This window comes from Petromyzon marinus, chromosome 21 (genome assembly GCF_048934315.1).
Source record: "Petromyzon marinus isolate PM22_M1 ecotype Great Lakes invasive population chromosome 21, UKy_Petmar_22M1.pri1.0, whole genome shotgun sequence".
NCBI lineage: Eukaryota > Metazoa > Chordata > Hyperoartia > Petromyzontiformes > Petromyzontidae > Petromyzon > Petromyzon marinus.
Window position 1 is genome coordinate 2506217 of NC_133687.1, and position 21357 is coordinate 2527573.

The following is a 21357-nucleotide window of genomic DNA, read 5'->3' on the forward strand; positions in this document are numbered from 1 at the left end:
CTGTAAGATTATATAAATGCATCTACTCTTTATCCTATTAAATAATTGCCTCTGCATTCGATTATTACTGGTTTTAGTAATAACTTAAGTAATTAGGTATAACTCTGTGAGCATCACAGTGTTGTACCTTGTCAATGCATTCCCAGACTTATTAATCCGACCCCCAGACTTATCAATCTGACCCTCACACTTGTCAATGCATTCCCAGACTTATCAATGCGACCCTCAGACTTATCAATCCGACCCTCAGACTTGCCAATGCATTTCCAGACTTGCCAATCTGACCCCCAGACTTGTCAATCTGACCCCCAGACTTGTCAATCTGACCCCCAGACTTGCCAATCTGACCCCCAGACTTGCCAATCTGACCCCCAGACTTGCCAATGCATTCCCAGACTTGCCAATCTGACCCCCAGACTTGCCAATCTGACCCCCAGACTTGCCAATCTGACCCCCAGACTTGCCAATCTGACCCCCAGACTTGCCAATCTGACCCTCAGACTTGCCAATCTGACCCCCAGACTTGCCAATCTGACCCCCAGACTTGCCAATCTGACCCCCAGACTTGCCAATCTGACCCTCAGACTTGCCAATCTGACCCCCAGACTTGCCAATCTGACCCTCAGACTTGCCAATCTGACCCTCAGACTTGCCAATCTGACCCTCAGACTTGCCAATCTGACCCTCAGACTTGCCAATGCATCCCAGGACTGCACAGGCTCCCAGCACATTGTTTTTTAATGACTGTTTTTTTTATTTAATATGCAGCAGCACTTACTTTTTCTATGCTTTATTTGTATTTCATCCACCGTCTCCTGATGTCTTCTCCTAGTCAGGGCAGGACAGGGATACTCTCAGCAACCATGCTCCCCGCGTCACCGCACATGTCACGGGACCTGAGCGCCGGGAGGTCATGTGACGTGACTTGACCAGAGGTGTAAGTAGACACCACTGGTCCCCCTAAACTACCAGGCAACCACGTGAAAACACCACATGCCATACATCCACAGCACCAGTAGCAACCATGGTAGTTACGCCACTGTATGTGTGTATTAGCGAGTGTGTATTAGTGAGCGGTGAGTGTGTGTGTGTTTGTGCGTGTGTATTAGTGCGCGTGTATTAGTGTGAGTGAGTATTAGTGCATGTTATGCGAGTGTTCACGAGTATTATGTGAGTGTGTATTAGTGTGAGTTTGTGTGTTAGTGACTGATATACACACACAATATTGACAGACAATGCAGCTCCTTAAACATACCAGTATTTTGGTAGCAGATGAATCCAAACGTTTTTCTGTCTGAATATGGTGAAGGAACGACCCACACAAATCAGCAACATTTCAATCTGTGTCCCGCGACGGTTTCACTTTGGGTGCCGTGACACCCGGCACTCGGCGCGGTAAAAAAAAAAAACATTCTAGGGGCCGGCTCTGGAGAGAGGAGAGCCGGCAAGGGGGAGGGCAGGACGAGGAGCGGCGGGACTTCACTGTTTATTTTTCAAACAGTGACAGTGATCGACGGGCCCCCTGTAGACGTGACCCCCGATGCTCCTAACTGCAGGTAGCGCGAGAGCCGCGCCTGCTTGCTTGCAGGTAGAGAGCTTGGTGTGGCGGAGATCTTTTGATCTCTACGAGGGTCACAGAAAATGGCCTAGCGGGCCGGATTCGGCCCGCGGGCCTTGTGTTTGACACGTGTCTTAAATCGTGGATTTAAATCCACACGCTTCTGTGCGCAGAGATAATGTATTCCCCGTTTACGTTCAATGATCGCCACCAGAGGGCGCTCTAGGACCATCTCGCGAAAGAAGACCGCCGCACTCCATTGTCGTCAAAAGCGCCACAAAATCAGGGGAACCCTTTCTGGCTCTCAACTTGATTTGGCTGGACCAGGTGTGAGGGCTCACGACACCAGGATGAGTCATATTTACATGAGTGACCGGTGGTATCAGTCTGCTGCCAGTAAGCGGTGATTATTTATTCTGCTGCTGCTGCTGTGTGCGTGAGATCCCAGTTGAGTCATTTTTCTGTGCAATTTTCGCAAATGTTGGACCGTGACATCGGCACACGATGGCACTTCTGTTGCAAATGTCGCCACGGGATCTTCAGCGTCTACTGAGAGCGGAACAGTCGGTGCGTAGTGTCATCGTGGTTAATACACAACGCAGTATTCATTGGGGCGGCCGCATGGATTCGAACCGAGCATCTGTGCAAACAAGCGGCGAACGCGCCACCGTTCGACAAGGTCACCACCAACATCCACTGTTGGATGAAAACCTCCCCATGCCGTGTATTATATAAGGGTTCTTTGTCATACTTGGACCGTGCAAGAACCGGCTCAAATATCACTGTGAAAATCGGTGACTATACTGTGCTGATGAGTTCCAATTCCTGACGAAACCAGTCTATCACTGCATCGCTCCTGCTGCCGTCAGTCAGTCGGTGGCACATTCTGCTCAAATTAATTTTGATGGTGACCTAAAACAAAAGGGACCGCACAGCAGTTCTTCAGGAACCGCTGATAGCGTTTGCATAATATACAAATGCTCGTGTTCTTTGTGTTCACGTGTGCACATCTCTTGCCTGCGCTATCATTCTGTTGTGATGCGGTTTTATCACCCTTTGCAGATTTGTTGAATGCAAGCGTGCGCTATCAATTCTGTTGTGATGCGGTTTTATCACCCTTTGCAGATGTGTTGAATGCAAGCTAACGGAATAGGTTACGCTACAAAGCTCACTGCTAACGCAAACAAACAAAACACAGGCACCCTAACACACACTAGACTCACCGAATCGATTAATCCGCGATGAAAAAAACATCAAGTACAGCCCTTACCAATACACGTATCGTGCAACGTCACATATCCAACTCGCTGCGGAATTATGTATTGGCTGATATGTGAACAACTGCGTTAAACCAAGTCCTCGCTTGTCGAAAACTCAGATTCAGAATATGTATTTACACTGGGGGAATCCGATGAGCTGCAAAGCTCTTTTTTGCAGATGTACGGTAGGGGCGGGAAAGAACGTTACAACAACAAACTATTAGATAAAAAAAACACGACAGGAGTGCAAAGTATAGAAAAGGTAAACAAATAACTTAAAATACATGCAAATAAAACGATAAAAATGTTTTCTCACCAGCTGAAGCCCCTTGAGCTATTAGCTTCTTCTTCAGAAGCGACCTGATCACAAATAACAGCTCAACGAAGTGGCTTTTCAAGTGTGAATTTCTAACAGAAAAATGCTCGAAATAATCTAATAACTAATCACGTGCCTGGTACACGCGAGCAGATCTTTTCGCTCCATCTCTTGCTGCGCTGGACGTCCCCACCTTTAGCTGCCGCTCTGCGGTTAGTGTCGACCCACCGGCCTTCGGCATCACCACCACCACCACCACTTCTGGCCGCGACAACGCCTCTTCAAGCACCATTTCATAAAATCCTGCACGGCCCACCTTCTGCACCACCCGACCGACCCTACTTGACTCATTTACCAGAGCCATTGAAGCCGAACAGATCCGTCCCTCTGTAGCTGCCACGCATGATCTTGCCGCTCACGATCAGATAGAACGCGTTGCGGAACGAGCGATTGAACGCCGCGAAGAGGATGGGGTTCATTGTGGAGTTGATGTAGGTGAACCAGTTGGCCACTTCCCACACCACTGGGTCGGACGCGTAGCCGAGCAGTGGCTCGGAGGCGGCGACGACGAAGAAGGGGACCCAGAAAACGACGAACGCCCCCATGATGATTCCCAGCGTCTTGGTGGCGCTGTGCTCTCGCTTCATGGCGCTCCACCGGCTGCGCACCGCCGCGTCGGCCGATCGCGCCTGGAGCATCGCGATGCTGATCTTTCTCGCCTGGGCCCGAGCCATCGCGTACACATTGGCGTACGCAGCTAGCATAAGCAGCATCGGGGTGACGTAGGCGCACAGCGTGTTGGTCAGCGCGAACTGCACGTTCATGAAGACGGGGCAGTTGTCGGGGCACGTGGTCTGTTGCACAGAGTCCTCGATGCCCGCGATGTTCCACTCGAGGAGGTAGGCGAGGCCGTACGCCACGACCCCGCTCCAGCACAGCACGAGCATCGCGACGAGGGTGGCGCCGGTGACCCGCCGCGCGTAGCGCAGGGGGTCGCAGATGGCCACGTAACGCTCGAGGGATATGCACATGAGGTTGAGGATCGACGAGGTGCAGAGCGTGTAGTCGAACCACGTGTGCACCTTGCAGAACGTCCTGCCATAGAACCAGCAGCCGTAGGCGGTGCGGGTGGACGCGAAGGGCATCACCAGCAGGCCCACGAGGAGGTCGGCCAGGGCCAGCGAGAGGGCGAGCACGTTGGTGCGCGTCTGCAGCTGCCTGAAGTAGAGGATGGAGGAGATGGTGAGCATGTTGCCAGTGATGGTCGTGGCCACGGCTATGGTAAAGGCGCCCATGAGCAAGGCGCGCTCCACGTTGGTCATTTGCGAAGGGGTGCAGTTGAAAGTCGCGAAGGTCACGACGCACAGCACGGACGGGAAGCTCTCGTTATGCAGAGGCATGGTTCCGTGTGTACACGACGATCGCCCGGACTCTGTCGCCGCGCTGTCTCCCCACACCCCGGCGGAAGGTTTCTTCAGGGGTAATGTTTGATGGAAGGTTCGTCTGAAGGTTCGGTAGAGGGTCCAGTAGGTGTGCAGGGGTTGGATATTTGACTTTACACGCCCTGCGGATGATTATCTGCCGCACAGAAACAGAAACGCATTTGTTTTATTTTTAAAGGTACCACCGAGTAGGCCTTAACGGCTGTGCCGTACGGCTCTCTGGTGAGTTTTTCGGGTTGTTGCCGCGTGCCCTTTCGCGTGATGCCCGACGTTTCGCAGCGCATGCCGGGAGCTTTTTTCTCTTCCAGATACTGAACTGAAACCTCGGACACCTGAGCCCTAACAGCTCGCGGTAACAACACCAACAACTCACGGGAAAGAGCTGTAACGGCACAACCGCTTAATGTCAACATGCAGCTGCTGCGCCGCAGCGATACGGTATGGTGAAGGATAAGCAGCAGACTGTGTGTTGAGGATGGGGAAGAGTGGCAGTGTGTGTGTGTGTGGTGAGTTTTATCAAGGTGTGTGGTGAGGAGCGTAAGGGGGTGTTGGCGAGAGCTGGTAGGGTGGTGTAATTGTTCTCCTCTTCCACGCTGATCAGATGTCTGGTCGTACCCACACTTTACCACACTATACACGACTTATACCGATCGGCTGAGGGGGGAGGGGCAGAGGTTGAAGAATCTTGCCCGCTGTTTCAACTGGCGGGCCGGGACATCGAACTGGCGGCCCCTGAATTTCAGGTCCAGAACGCTGCTGACCACTTCACCACGAGAGCTGGCATCGTTTCTCAGTTCAAGAGGTCAACATGTCATGCCGGTATATGTGAGGCAAACCGGTAACCGGGGTTTAAGCAGGATTTTTGTTGTCATTAAGTGATTGGTAATGCCAGAAAAAAAATCACGCAACTCGATTTGAAAATAGCGCAGCAGTCAGTCGCGTGGCTATCGAGTGTGCAGGCGGTGCAACTGCGGGAGGATCCACCTGTCCTGGGCCTTCCCTAGGTCGAATCAGCCTCAAATTAGTACCTAATACAATGTGTAAAACATCGCCACTGGGGAGACAAAGGCGGTCGGGCGTGGTGCTGGCCACCCACCTCCTCGTGTACCGTGCCGGCCGTCATAGGTGCCACTCGCGAAGAACACTTGTCCTTACAGTCTGGTAAAGGTTATACGGGGGGAACTTTGTCTTTATTTTTTATGCGTGTGCCGTGCAGGTACTTAACCACCCACCTACCGTGAGTGCACGGAGAGTCGCCGCAACTTCACCGCTCGTTTCACTTAGGACCACGCGCCAACATCTTCCCTATTTTTATTGAGAAGGTCACTTCGGCGAAGAATCAATAAGACCACAGCTTACACCCCCCCACAAAGATCACATATATACACAAACACACGCAGACACAGGGTGTGTTGCAATGTGTGTGTGTGTGCGCGCGCGCCTGTGTGTGTACTCTCTCGAGCATATTAGCAAGATGATGTCCTCTGTGGATTCACATAATTTAAAATATAGCCATTGTTCGCACCTCGTTTACACATAAAGACCTCGCGGCCGAGGGATGTGGTAATGTGTACGCTAATTGGGCGTCTCGAGGGTGTCTTGCATATTATTGCTATTTTAAAACACGGTTTGTCTAATCATTTATAGTTTTGTAAATTATATATATATTTATAAATGGTGATGTGATATTCCCTAGTGTTATGTCGCGGTTGCGCGAGCGACGTTTTGCCATTGGACTAATCCATTGGGATATGTCACACAGGCCGTGCATCGTCCCTCCGCGTCAGTGTGAACGGCCTGCTGAAACGGATATCATGGAACCACTTTGGAGATCTCTCTACTCCTGAGCTCTGGCGGGCACGAGGGGAGCAACACTTTCACACCGGGCCCTGTCGCATCACAGGGCGAATTTTCGTCGCGTGGTGATGAACCCGATGTTTTTCAAAACTAGAATTTCGAAACAAATTAATGGTAACCCCTCATTTAATGGGATGTTTTTGTTGTTTGTTATCATTGTTAACCGACTAAGACCGTCAGCCTACTACGTAAGTTTATTTTACTGAAACAAACATGTATACGAGGTAGAGCAAGGTCAATAGGTGATCGGGGCCAATGTCATTACATCACCATACTTCACCGTATTCTTCCCGCTATTAGGTTGAGTAGATGTCACGCCGGCACCCATGATTCATGGACCGTTCTTACAGCCTCACCGTCACCACCAACACCATCAGATCTTAGGTAGTATCATTGTTACACAGACGAAATCTTCTTCTGTCTCCCGCATGTTTACCCAGGAGCGCTTCACTGAGACTCAGGCTGGTTCATGCCAAGTGTTCGCAGTAAGGGGCGATGTGACTGTGCGTGATCCCAATTGAGTAATTTGCAGGTCATTTCTCATGCAGCATTGGGGATGTCTTGGCCACTATCAGTTGTATTGTATATTGACAGGTTTTTTTTGCTTTGGAAGTATCTACTGAGCCAGTAGTAGCTACTGACTGTATAGTAGTATTTGCTGACTGTAGTAACTACTGACCGTAGTAGGATCCACTGGGACTACAGTATCATTTACAGACTGTAGTCGTAACGACGAAGCGTAGTAGTATCTACTGGCCCAAGAGTAGTATCTACCGTCTCTATAGTAGTAATTACTAAATCTACTGACTCTATAGCAATCGCTATTGACCGTAGTAGTACAGTGAGGGAAAAAAGGTATTTGATCCCTTGCTGATTTTGTACGTTTGCCCACTGACAAAGAAATGATCAGTCTATAATTTTAATGGTAGGTTTATTTGAACAGTGAGAGACACAATAACAACAAAATCCAGAAAACCGCATGTCAAAAATGTTATGAATAGATTTGCATTTTAATGAGGGAAATAAGTATTTGATCCCTCTGCAAAACATGACTTAGTATTTGGTTATTAAAACGCTTGTTGGCAATCACAGAGGTCAGACGTTTCTTGCAGTTGGCCACCAGGTTTGACACATCTCAGGAGGAATTTTGTCCCACTCCTTTTTGCAGATCTTCTCCAAGTCATTAAGGTTTCGAGGCTGACGTTTGGCAACTCGAACCTTCAGCTCCCACCACAGATTTTCTATGGGATTAATGTCTGGAGACTGGGTAGGCCACTCCAGGATCTTAATGTGCTTCTTCTTGAGCCACTCCTTTGTTGCCTTGGCCGTGTGTTTTGGGTCATTGTCATGCTGGAAGACCCATCCACGACCCATTTTCAATGCCCTGGCTGAGGAAGGAGGTTCTCACCCAAGATTTGACGGTACATGGCCCCGTCCATCGTCCCTTTGATGCGGTGAAGTTGTCCTGTCCACTTAGCAGAAAAACACCCCCAAAGCATAATGTTTACACCTCCATGTTTGACGGTGGGGATGGTGTTCTTGGGGTCATAGGCAGCATTCCTCCTCCTCCAAATACGGCGAGTTCAGTTGATGCCAAAGAGCTCCATTTTTGTCTCATCTGACCACAACACTTTCACCCAGTTGTCCTCTGAATCATTCAGATGTTCCTTGGCAAACTTCAGACGGGCATGTATATGTGCTTTCTTGAGCATGGGACCTTGGGGGCGCTGCAAGATTTCAGTCCTTCACGGCGTAGTGTGTTATCAATTGTTTTCTTGGTGACTATGGTCCCAGCTGCCTTGAGATCATTGACAAGATCCTTCCGTGTAGTTCTGGGCTGATTCCTCATCGTTCTCATGATCATTGCAACTCCACGAGGTGAGATCTTGCATGGAGCCCCAGGCCGAGGGAGATTGATAGTTCTTTTGTGTTTCTTCCATTTGCGAATAATTGCACCAACTGTTGTCACCTTCTCACCAAGCTGCTTGGCAATGGTCTTGTAGCTCATTCCAGCCTTGTGTAGGTCTACAATCTTGTCTCTGACATCCTTGGAGAGCTCTTTGGTCTTGGCCATGGTGGAGAGTTTGGAATCTGATTGATTGCTTCTGTGGACAGGTGTCTTTTATACAGGTAACAAGCTGAGATTAGGAGCACTCTCTTTAAGAGTGTGCTCCTAATCTCAGCTCGTTACCTGTATAAAAGAAACCTGGGAGCCATAAATCTTTCTGATTGAGAGGGGTCAAATACTTATTTCCCTCATTAAAATGCAAATCAATTTATAACATTTTTGACATGCGTTTTTCTGGATTTTTTTGTTGTTATTCTGTCTCTCAGTGATCCCAATTGAGTAATTTGCAGGTCATTTCTCATGCAGCATTGGGGATGTCTTGGCCACTATCAGTTCTATTGTATATTGACCTTTTTTTGCTTTGGTAGTATCTACTGAGCCAGTAGTAGCTACTGACTGTATAGTAGTATTTACTGACTGTAGTAACTACTGAGCGTAGAAGTATCCACTGGGCCTACAGTATCATTTACTGACTGTAGTAGTAACGACTAAGCGTAGTAGTATCTACTGGCCCAAGAGTAGTATCTACCGTCTCTATAGTAATAACTACTAACTCTACTGACTCTATAGCAATCGCTATTGACCGTAGTAGTACAGTGAGGGAAAAAAAAGTATTTGATCCCCTGCTGATTTTGTACGTTTGCCCACTGACAAAGAAATGATCAGTCTATAATTTTAATGGTAGGTTTATTTGAACAGTGAGAGACACAATAACAACAACAAAATCCAGAAAAACGCATGTCAAAAATGTTTTGAATAGATTTGCATTTTAATGAGGGAAATAAGTATTTGATCCGTCTGCAAAACATGACTTAGTATTTGGTTATTAAAACGCTTGTTGGCAATCACAGAGGTCAGACGTTTCTTGCAGTTGGCCACCAGGTTTGACACATCTCAGGAGGAATTTTGTCCCACTCCTTTTTGCTGATCTTCTCCAAGTCATTAAGGTTTCGAGGCTGACGTTTGGCAACTCGAACCTTCAGCTCCCACCACAGATTTTCTATGGGATTAATGTCTGGAGACTGGGTAGGCCACTCCAGGATCTTAATGTGCTTCTTCTTGAGCCACTCCTTTGTTGCCTGGGCCGTGTGTTTTGGGTCATTGTCATGCTGGAATACCCATTCACGACCCATTTTCAATGACCTGGCTGAGGAAGGAGGTTCTCACCCAAGATTTGACGGTACATGGCCCCGTCCATCGTCCCTTTGATGCGGTGAAGTTGTCCTGTCCACTTAGCAGAAAAACACCCCCAATGCATAATGTTTACACCTCCATGTTTGACGGTGGGGATGGTGTTCTTGGGGTCATAGGCAGCATTCCTCCTCCTCCAAATACGGCGAGTTCAGTTGATGCCAAATAGCTCCATTTTTGTCTCATCTGACCACAACACTTTCACCCAGTTGTCCTCTGAATCATTCAGATGTTCCTTGGCAAACTTCAGACGGGCATGTATATGTGCTTTCTTGAGCATGGGACCTTGGGGGCGCTGCAGGATTTCAGTCCTTCACGGCGTAGTGTGTTATCAATTGTTTTCTTGGTGACTATGGTCCCAGCTGCCTTGAGATCATTGACAAGATCCTTCCGTGTAGTTCTGGGCTGATTCCTCATCGTTCTCATGATCATTGCAACTCCACGAGGTGAGATCTTGCATGGAGCCCCAGGCCGAGGGAGATTGATAGTTCTTTTGTGTTTCTTCCATTTGCGAATAATTGCACCAACTGTTGTCACCTTCTCACCAAGCTGCTTGGCAATGGTCTTGTAGCTCATTCCAGCCTTGTGTAGGTCTACAATCTTGTCTCTGACATCCTTGGAGAGCTCTTTGGTCTTGGCCATGGTGGAGAGTTTGGAATCTGATTGATTGCTTCTGTGGACAGGTGTCTTTTATACAGGTAACAAGCTGAGATTAGGAGCACTCTTTTTAAGAGTGTGCTCCTAATCTCAGCTCGTTACCTGTATAAAAGAAACCTGGGAGCCATAAATCTTTCTGATTGAGAGGGGTCAAATACTTATTTCCCTCATTAAAATGCAAATCAATTTATAACATTTTTGACATGCGTTTTTCTGGATTTTTTTGTTGTCATTCTGTCTCTCAGTGTTCAAAAAAACCTACCATTAAAATCATAGACTGATCATTTTTTCGTCAGTGGGCAAACGTACAAAATCAGCAGGGGATCAAATACTTTTTTCCCTCACTGCATCTACTGACTGAACCAGTATATACTGACTGTAGTGGTATTTGCTGACTGTTTAAGTAGCTACTAACTTTCGATTTAAACATTTCGTGACTGCAGGCATTCACATTCTTGGTTCTTTCGGTAAAGTCACGTAGAAGTGAAATAATGAAATAATAAAAATTTTACAATAAAATTCTCACGTTTCGATTGTAACACAAGCAATCATCAGGTTTGAAAACCCCAGCAAGAATTTTTTTAAAAAGTGGCGGTTTTTTCTTAATGTTAGCACCATGGACAGCGACTAGCGGTTGTTCAAACAGACGAGTCCATCCATGCTCGGAACGGAGGAGGGGGGAGAGAAGGAGAATGGAATGCGGTCGCAAAGTCACCGTAAGCGTGAACAAAATCAATCAAGACCAGAAATGGTTTATCACATTCTTCCAAAGATTGATAAGCCAGAATCCATCTTCTCGGTTGAAATTGTCTCTGTGTTTGTATATGTGGATAGCCTCATGAACGAATCTCTCATGTTAGCCAGATGGCTTGCAGATAACCTCTGTCTTGGAGAAGTCAATGTCATGTGAACCCACTGAATTATAACAGTGGTCTGCCACGGCTGAGGTGTTGGTCCTACTGTGTTTTAGGTCTGCTTTGTGGTACCTGGCTCTCATAGCTCGAAAACAAAACATAACTCAGTGTGTTACGAGTGTTGTCTTTCCGCGCACCTCCGATTAGCACGGTTAGCTATGTATGGTACAAAATAAGTTCAACAAACATACATAGAGTGGTAGTTTTTTCTTGTTTGTGTTCTCACGCAAAATCCGGTCATACCCACAGCGGCTTTGGCTAACCATCAAACAAAGACGGCCATTGCTTCACATGCTTTCAGATGCGCCTCTGTGGCCGTCTGGAATGCTCTTCCTTTCCGATATTAGGAAACCACTGGAGCTACGCACTTTTACATCTACATTGAGAAAACGCATTTCTTTAAAACTGTGCTTTGTGTTTAGATTATTGTCCTTCCCCAAAAACTCCGATGATGGCGGTTGCCTACATAAGTCGCGAAAAAAGCTCAACATACAAAATGTATGTAATAAAACAGCAATCATCATTGTCATTCTATTGTTGGTTTAATTAAAAATTGTTGTCCCTCTCTTCTCGAGAACTGTACATAACGCAACGAATAACTAAACACCGACAAACATGCTAAACATCCTCACTTCAAAATAACAACAACAAAATCTCAACACGTTTCGTATACAAAACTGTGCCTTTAAAAGGGACAACAATATATTGTAGGCGACGTTTTAGACAATGGTCCTTCTTCAAAGCACGTGAATAAGGGTCATAGCTCGAAACATCATGGCACATGAATAAGGGCCATTGCCCGAAACGCCACCTATTAGATACGTTTCCATTTGAGGTCACGCACACACACACCTTGTTATTTCTGAATTAGGGGTTTTTCGGGGCCGCCTATGGCGCCCCTCAAATACATTTACGGCCTTCGGCCAGGAAAGTCACGAAAAATCTTTGCACACAAACGTCGCATTCACGCAAGTACCCGATGCTCCGTTTTGAAATTTTAAAATGAAACATCTTTGAAATGTATATTTTTTTAATTAGATAAAAAAACATTCTTCATTAAAAGCTTGTATCATTTTACATCTGAAAGACTTAAATGACAACGACATTTCGTGTAAATTGTCTCTCGTCGTTAAGTAGATGGCCTTGCTGGGGGTACGGTTCGATGCGGACTTTCACCTGTTTGGGATTGCGGCATCGAGATAAGGCGACATAGAGCTGGCCGTGCGAAAAGACCGCCGTCTGCAGATCGATTCCAACGTAATAATGGTAGGAAACGTAGTGGACTGGAAGCCCAACCGGGATTAATTCACAGGAGGCAGGGGATTAATTGTGTATGTCTGTCCGCGTGTTTCCAGACACCTGGATATATAACAAATGCGCTCGTAGTGGGCATTACTGGTAGGAAACGTAGTGTACTGGAAGCCCAACCGGGATTATATACTGTAGGAAACGTAATGGACTGGAAGCCCAACCGGGATTAAATAAAATGTCCTACCAGCCCCCTCCGCAGGAACGTGTTTGAATGTCTGTCTCTGCGCCCCCATCGTTGATGCAGGGGGCATGTAGGTTTGCAGTGCCCCCTGCATGAAAACGATGGAAAGTGCAGCGCTCATCACAGATAGATAAAGTTGTGCGCTTATATAAGAGTATGCTTTGAGTATTTTTGCCTCCTTCATTCTGCCTGTGCACCACTGCCGACGCGCAGCAGCATAAACAAATAATTTATGTTCAAAATGAAGTGTTATGGTTTCTGAAAATTGCCTGCTGGGCGATCACTGCCGCACTGCCATCTGCGGGTCGGAAGGCAAAAGACGACGAGTTAACATCAAAGAGCGTGTAACAGTGCGTGCTTGGACAAAGCAAAGAGAGAGAGTGAGAGAGATGGTTGATCATGCACGTCACACATGATGCATCCACCCATTGTGACGAACGGAGGACACGTGCCCTCACATGACCGTGACCACCCGGCCCTGAAACTAGGATTTGATTCCATAGGGACAGACACAGACACGGCGATTAACAAGAAAAAAAACGAACGCTCTATAGTGCATGAAGAACACGGAGAGATTCATGCTAGACATGCATTGAGAGACAGGCAAGAGTAACACGTGGCTCAGAAAACACACGCAAGTTACAGACATCGTGTCGACCGTTCAGACAAGTAAGCGAGAGCAGGACATGTTGACAGAAGGGATGGTGGCCGCTGGGCGAGACTATCGACTGAGTTGCAGCCGGAGGAGGAAACACGTGGGTCCATGTAGACATTTTAATATATCCACCTCCCGCTTTTGCCGCTACATTTCAGTTGGGTGGCTGCTGCAACGTCACACACACCCAGTTATTTACATTTAGAGGAATCGTCCAGCACGGAGATGGAGCATTCGATATTAACTCATGTGCAGAAACGAGGTGGATCGTTGCAGTGCAAGATAGAGATGGCAACGTCTTGTTGGGGAGGAGGGGTAGGGAATGGGAGGGGATGGACGATGGGGGGAGGGGGGGCTAACGAAGACTGAGACGATGCGATTCGGGCTCGGTGATCAGACTCGGTCGAGTCCGTCACGCTGGCCTCTCCTTGAAGTTAAACAGATCCACGCCTCGGATCCCCGGCCGGAAGGCGCTGCACATGACGAGCAGGCGAAAGGCCCAGCGGAAGGACATGTTGAAGGCCGCGAACAGGATGGGGTTCGCCATCCAGTTGAGGTACGTGAACCAGTTGATGACCTCCCAGGCCACGGGGCCCGCCTGGTAGCCGACCATTGGCTCCGTGGCCGAGACCACGAAATAGGGCATCCAGATCGCGATTAATATCCCGATGATGATGCCCAGCGTAATGGTGGCGTTGTGGTCCCGCTTCATGGCATTCCACTTACTTAGGCATTCCGCGTCGCTGCTCGCCTTCTGCACCTGCGCACCCAGGCTGTTGATCTTGCACGACTGCACCCGGGCCAGGCGGTAGATGCGGTCGTACGCGAGCGCCATGAGGAGCATAGTCAACACAAAGGCGCACGCGGTGATGGCAACTGCATAGGGCAGATTGAGGATCACCTCGCAGTCGTCGGGACAGCTCCATCTCGTCTCCTCCTCCAGCCCGACCAGGTTCCACTGCAGCATGAAGGCGAGGCCGTCTATCGGGAAGCTGAACCAGGACAGGGCGAGCATCGCCGCCAGTGCCGCGTGCGTGATACTGTCGTTGTTGCGCAGCGGGTCGCTGATGGCCACGTAGCGGTCGAACGAGATGCAGCTGAGGTGGACGATGGACGACGTGCAGAAGGTGTAGTCGAGCCACGTGTGGACCCTGCACGAGACGCGACCGTAGAACCAGCAGTTGTGCACGGAGCTCATCGCGTTGAAGAGCATGATCAGCAGGCCCACCAGGAGGTCCGCCACGGCGAGAGACAGTGTCAGGACGTTGGGGCGAGTCTGCAGCTGCCTGAAGTAGAGGATGGAGGCTATGGTGAGGATGTTGCCCGCGATGGTGATGGCGCTGATGGAGAGGAGGATGGCGAGGAGGGTGGTTCGCTCCGCTGCCGAGAGGTCGCTGGACGTGCAGCTGACTTGGTGGAAGGTCCACACGCACCGCCTCGATGAGTCATTACTACCCGACTCGTTCATTGTTTCGTCTGCCTCCTCGGTCACGTTATTTGTTAAATTATATTATTATTAATTCGTTCTACCGTTGAACTGTTCCAATGGATATTGTTCTGTAATTTCGCTTTCAACTTCGTGGAGATTCGAATGGGCTACGATGATACAAAATTAACCCTCAACGGTCAGCAAGAAAGAAGCATCTCACTGTACAGAATGCAAGTTTGCATTTATTGTTTGTTAGGAATGCGTGACCTAAGCTGGAGAGCGGCGAATGACATTTGATGGAGATATCTACTGCACGTAAGTCTCCGCTAGAGACAGTCACTTGGCAGATGGATCAATTGTAACTTGGTTTTCAACATCTTCTTGCTCCTGTTACAACCAACGGTAACGCTTCTGGAGCGCTCTTAGGAAGCCACTGGAGCTCCAGTGAGTGAAAAAAAGTATTTGATCCCCTGCTAATTTTGTACGTTTGCCCACTGACAAAGAAATGATCAGTCTATAATTTTAATGGTAGGTTTATTTGAACAGTGAGAGACAGAATAACAACAAAAAAATCCGTAAAAACGCATGTCAAAAATTGTATAAATTGATTTTCATTTTAATGAGGGAAATAAGTATTTGACCCTCTGCAAAACATGACTTAGTACTTGGTGGCAAAACTCTTGTTGGCAATCACAGAGGTCAGACGTTTCTTGTAGTTGGCCACCAGGTTTGCACACATCTCAGGAGGCATTTTGTCCCACTCCTCTTTGCAGATCTTCTCCGAGCCGTTAAGGTTTCGAGGTTGACGTTTGGCAACTCGAACATTCAGCTCCCTCCACAAATTTTCTATGGGATTAAGATCTTGAGATTGGCTAGGCCACTCCAGGACCTTAATGTGCTTCTTCTTGAGCCACTCCTTTGTTGCCTTGGCCGTGTGTTTTGGGTCATTGTCATGCTTGAATACCCATCCACGGCCAATTTTCAATGCTCTGGCTGAGGGAAGGAGGTTCTCACCCAAGATGTGTCGGTACATGGGCCCGTCCATCGTCCCTTTGATGCGGTTAAGTTGTCCTGTCCCCTTAGCAGAAAACACCCCCAAAGCATAATGTCTCCACCTCCATGTTTGACGGTGGGGATGGTGTTCTTGGGGTAATAGACAGCATTCCTCCTCCTCCAAACACGGCGAGTTGAGTTGATGCCAAAGAGCTCCATTTTGGTCTCATCTGACCACAACACTTTCACCCAGTTGTCCTCTGAATCATTCAGATGTTCATTGCCAAACTTCAGACGGGCATGTATATGTGCTTTCCTGAGTAGGGGGACCTTGCGGACGCTGCAGGATTTCAGTCCTTCACGGCGTAGTGCGTTACCAATTGTTTTCTTGGTGACTATGGACCCAGCTGCCTTGAGATCATTGACAAGATCCTCCCGTGTAGTTCTGGGCTGATTTCTCACCGTTCTCATGATCATTGCAACTCCACGAGGTGAGATCTTGCATGGAGCCCCAGGCCGAGAGAGATTGACAGTACTTTTGTGTTTCTTCCATTTGCGAATAATCACACCAACTGTTGTCACCTTCTCACCAAGCTGCTTGGCAATGGTCTTGTATGCCATTCCAGCTTTGTGTAGGTCTACAATCTTGTCCCTGACATCCTTGGAGAGCTCTTTGGTCTTGGCCATGGTGGAGAGTTTGGAATCTGATTGATTGATTGCTTCTGTGGACAGGTGTCTTTTATACAGGTAACAAGCTGAGATTAGGAGCACTCCCTTTAAGAGTGTGCTCCTGATCTCAACTCGTTACCTGTATAAAAGACACCTGGGAGCCAGAAATCTTTCTATTTGAGAGGGGATCAAATACCTATTCCCTCATTAAAATGCAAATCAATTTATAACATTTTTGACATGCGTTTTTCTCGATTTTGTTGTTGTTATTGTCTCTCACTGTTCAAATAAACCTAACATTAAAATTATAGACTGATCATTTCTTTGAAATTGGGCAAACGTACAAAATCAGCAGGGGATCAAATACTTTTTTCCCTCACTGTATGCACTTTTAAACCTAGATTTAAAACTCATTTATTTAGAACTGTTTAGCACGGTTGGCGAAATAAGTTCAACATACATACATACAACATACATACCAACAACAACAACCGCCATTCGCCACAAAGTGGCGGTGACGTCACCACGACGCTTGTGCCAGGCTATGTGCACCCTGAGGCCATGTGAAGTGTCGAACGCCCGCTGGCTGGAGGTCACGGGGCAGACCCAGGTGCTACGGGTCGACTGACTGAGATGACTGGCTGATGCACCACCTGTTCCCCCTACTGTGCCAACTCGTTGTACTTCAGCCACCCGGCGCTCCGCTCGTTGTTGTGAGCGTCGCTCCTCCGCCGTCCGTTGTTGTTGGAGGGCGACTACCTCCAACTGCCCAGTAGCGTCCCTCACGAGCCTCCTCCACAGAGGCCAATCTTGACACCGCTGGTACCAGTCATCGGCAAGTCCACTCAGCTCCATGTCCTCCTGTACCACAATACTCCATCTCTTCTCTAGCCCGTGCCGCGCCCGCTTAGCCCCCTCAATCCGGCCGAACAAAAGCTGTTTCGGCATGCGGTGGCTGGGCATGCGGGCTACATGACCCAGCCATCGCAGCCTTGCCCGCCGGAGGTGCTCACCGATGGGACCTTGCCCAGATCTTTCAAGGATTTGTGAGCTCCTCACACAATCCAGTCTGGTTAAACCCAGGATGGATCGTAGGCAGGCCAGCCTAAATGTTTCTAACCGGCGAAGATGCTCCATTAGGGGGGGTCCACGTTTCGCAAGCGTAGAGAAGGGAGGGAATGACCGTGGCCGAGAAAACCTGAAGCTTAGTGCGGAGCGACAGACCAGGTAGCTTCCACACAGCGTTACGCAACCGATGAAGAGATATTGCTGCTCGACTGATTCGGAGTGAGACCTCTGCTGTTAAACATACCAACAGCCACACACACACATCTCACTCACCTCTCACCTGAATTCGACTTTCTATTGTAGTACCTCTCCATAATCTCAACAAAACATAGACCGAGATGAGATAATATATACTGTAGATATGTTTGAATATAAAACACACGGACAAATATGCGTGTGTAGCCTACACAGTCTGTTGGGGCAATGGCTGTTATGGGTGCACCTATGAAGCCGGGCATGGCGCGCCTATTAGGCCGGTCATGTTCTCAAGCACCTCGCTTGCCCAACCGCCTTTGTCTCCCAAGTGCTGACGTTTCAGGTACTCTACCTAGGGGGAGATCCTGTGCCGGTATAACATATCACCTACCGCTTGATGTGTATTTAGCTCTGCTTCACAATCGAGCTCATGTTCCATATATATATACAAACGCATACATACATACATAACACAGGAGTTATTCCCCAGCAAATGGGGAATTGACACCCCTTAGAGAGTAACAACACTCTCAGCTAATTGTCTCCACACCTGTGTCCAAAAGCGCCCCTCTCTGCAGGCTGCTTTTAAATAACAGGTAATATAATTACCTCTGGGTAGCCATGCGGGAACTCGAAAAATGGTTGTTTTGAAATGCCTTGCAGTTGAGCGCCATTGCCGTCGTGATTTACAAACGAGATGGTGCCGTCAACCCTTTCTATCCGCGAGGGTTACGTTCTTGAAAACGGTCGCGGATGCGGGGGATTCGCAAATTCGGAAGCCTTGCTACAATGGGAAAACTGGGGTTGCGTTCCTGGTACGAGTGAATATCGCGGGGGGGGGGGGGGGGTGTGGGGGATGGTAACTGTTTAATAACAAAGACTACCATGAATAAATAATGTATTATCAAGAACGATGTGTTTTTTTTTACGACCTTTGATGATGAGAATGATTTGACGACGATAGAGGTGATGATGGTGAGAGGAATTCAGGAGGATGACTCATCGGGAGATGCAGGGTGTTTAACAACAACGCCGCACAGTTATCATTTTAGCGCTCTCGGGGAGCGCTAGCTGATTGCTTTTGCGTCCTTTTGAATGGACCTCACAGTCGTCGCGTTTATAACAAAGTGAATACACGACTCGACTGTAGTAAGTACGTATTAAGTAAAAATGCATAATAGCAATTTCAGAGCGGAATTACGTTGAGACTTCGGACAAGGCGGGCATGCGAGGGGCCGTGCCTAATCTTCGCAGGCAGTTTCAAATGTAACAAAACTCTGCGCGCACCATCCCGGCGTCGATTTGCGAGTTCTGGATTCGGGAGTGTGGCATATTTCGCGAGTTGCTCAACGTCAGTAACTCGGGTGTCTGCTGGACATCTGCGAAAAAAGAGCTTCACAGCTCATCGGATTCCTCCCAGTATAAATACAGATCCTGATTCTGATCAGATGCAATGTCCCACGTGCAGGCACGGGGGGGGGGGGGGGGCGGTGTCGCGTGAGATATAAAAAAAAGTTCACATGTTTCATAACTGACGTTTGGGTCAGATCTGGTGAGTCAAACGCGTGCTGTGCGCCCTCCTCCACCCTTCACAGCCGCTTAATTCTGTCGCAAACAGGAAGAGGCCATACAACTTGCGTTTGAGATGTGGTCCCTGCCATGAATGTCTTGACTGTTTCACCCCATTTACTTGCTCACTCACTCACCGAAAGTCAGTCGCCCCCTTATCACTCTTCTATTGCGACTACTGCTAGCACTGTTCCCGTGAACTTCACTCCATTGATTCATCCACACAGGTTGAATACTCGGTCGAGCAGACTGACTGTTTCACGTTCAACCACCATTCTGCTGGTCACAATAAAGAAAAAGGTCCCCCCCCCATAGCCTTTAACAGGCTGTCGGGTCAAGTGCTGGTAGCGAGTACCTATGAAGGCCGGCACGGCATACGATGGTATGGTGTTTGGTCAGCACCACGCTCGGATGCCTTTGTCTCATCAGAACAGATGTTTACACACCACATCAGTTATTCATATTAGATTGAGTCTACCTAGGGAAGGCCCGAGTTGGTTCAAATATCCATCACTGTTCGCAGTGCGTCACTGCTCCTGTCGATCTCAGACAAGAGGAGAACAATGAAGTTATTCAGCAATTGCTGAGGATATTTTCTTGCGTAATACACAAATGGTCGAGTGCTTTCTACAACTATAGAGTACATTGCTGTTGTTTAACTGCTTCACAGATGAAGGGCGTAACATGTACGAATACAGTGGCAAGAACTTGTGATTTTAGCCAAGAGTTGGTACTGATCTCAATGAAGACTGCAACCTGGATGTGTGTAAAGTTTATTGACGCATTGCAGTCAGGACATATATTAGCGCGTCGTGGCAATAGCATCGCCACACGGCTCATACACCTTCGTCATGTCAGAAATGCAATCTCACCGAGGGAATAAAGCGAAGAGGGAGGCAAAGGGAACGGAATGATAGGGCAGAGACATAGGCCGAATTTTAACACCAGCAAGAGGACAAGGCAAGAAAGTGGGCGCGCGCACACACACACACATTGGCAGGGATTGAAGATTCCTCCAGACTCGGGCGACGGTGAAGGTTTGGGGGCAGTTTCCCACGCTCCAGTCCTCGCGAGCCCTCCACAACAACTCTCTGTCTCTCCGTGTCTACCAGTTTAACTGTTCCCCCATTCCAATACAAATGAACTCGTTCCACGGTGCACGCGCCCGATTATTGTTACATCCGTTCCACGTATGTATGTATATTTTACTTATTTTGCACAGTACATAGCCAACCGTGCTGATCAGAGGTGCAGGAAATGGCAACAAACTAAACACAAAAAGTAGTCCCACGTGACTCGCTAAACGAACACATTCCTGCGGAGGGGGCTGGTAGGAAATTTTGAAGTAATTATGTACGGATATTTAATCCCGGTTGGGCTTCCAGTCCACTACGTTTCCTACAGTATATAATCCCGGTTGGGCTTATAGTCCACTACGTTTCCTACCAGTAATGCCCACTAGGAGCGCATTTGTTATATATCCGGCTGTCCGGATACACGTGGACAGACATCCACAATTAATCCCCTACCTCCTGCGATGATAATCCCGGTTGGGTTTCCAGTCCACTACGTTTCCTACCAGTAATGGGCACTAGGAGCGCATTTGTTATATATCCGGGTGTCCGGATACACGTGGACAGACATCCACAGACATACACAATTAATCCCCTGCCTCCTGTGAATTCATCCCGGTTGGGCTTCCAGTCCACTACGTTTCCTACTAGTATTAACTCCGTCTGTGTTAAGTGGCACACGTGTACACACAAGGAACATGTGTGCAGGCACGCACACGGAGATCTCAACCTTTATTTGAATCGGCTCTCTATTAACGCGGACAGCGTTAATTTCCTAGCGTGACACGTGGGAGGTGTTCAGCTGCAGCGTGCAGCGTGGAACGAGTTGATTGGGAGGCGCAAACGAGTGAACGGGGAGAGACGCAACGTGGTGAGGTGGTCGCAAGGACTGGAGTGCGGGAAACCCCTGGACTAAGTAAGATCCAGAATCTTTTGGGAGAGTTCTGGCGTT

At 48.2% G+C, this 21357-nt stretch overlaps 2 protein-coding genes across 2 annotated transcripts in view; both read right to left on the reverse strand.

The window, feature by feature from the left end:
• LOC116944537 (trace amine-associated receptor 365-like) overlaps positions 1-4533 on the reverse strand; it is a 32017-nt gene extending 27484 nt beyond the window's left edge. Inside the window, exons 1-2 of the mRNA XM_032958192.2 lie at positions 3489-4533; positions 411-710 (exon numbers count right to left, since the gene is read on the reverse strand). Coding sequence (XP_032814083.2) covers positions 411-710; positions 3489-4533 — 1345 coding nt within the window. The remainder of the gene's footprint in view (positions 1-410; positions 711-3488) is intronic.
• Positions 4534-13821: 9288 nt separating this feature from the next.
• On the reverse strand, positions 13822-14877 carry LOC116944536 (trace amine-associated receptor 365-like). Its single transcript, XM_032958190.2, has one exon. It carries the CDS (start codon positions 14875-14877, stop codon positions 13822-13824), a length of 1056 nt encoding a protein of 351 aa, XP_032814081.1.
• Between the last annotated feature and the right edge of the window lie 6480 nt (positions 14878-21357).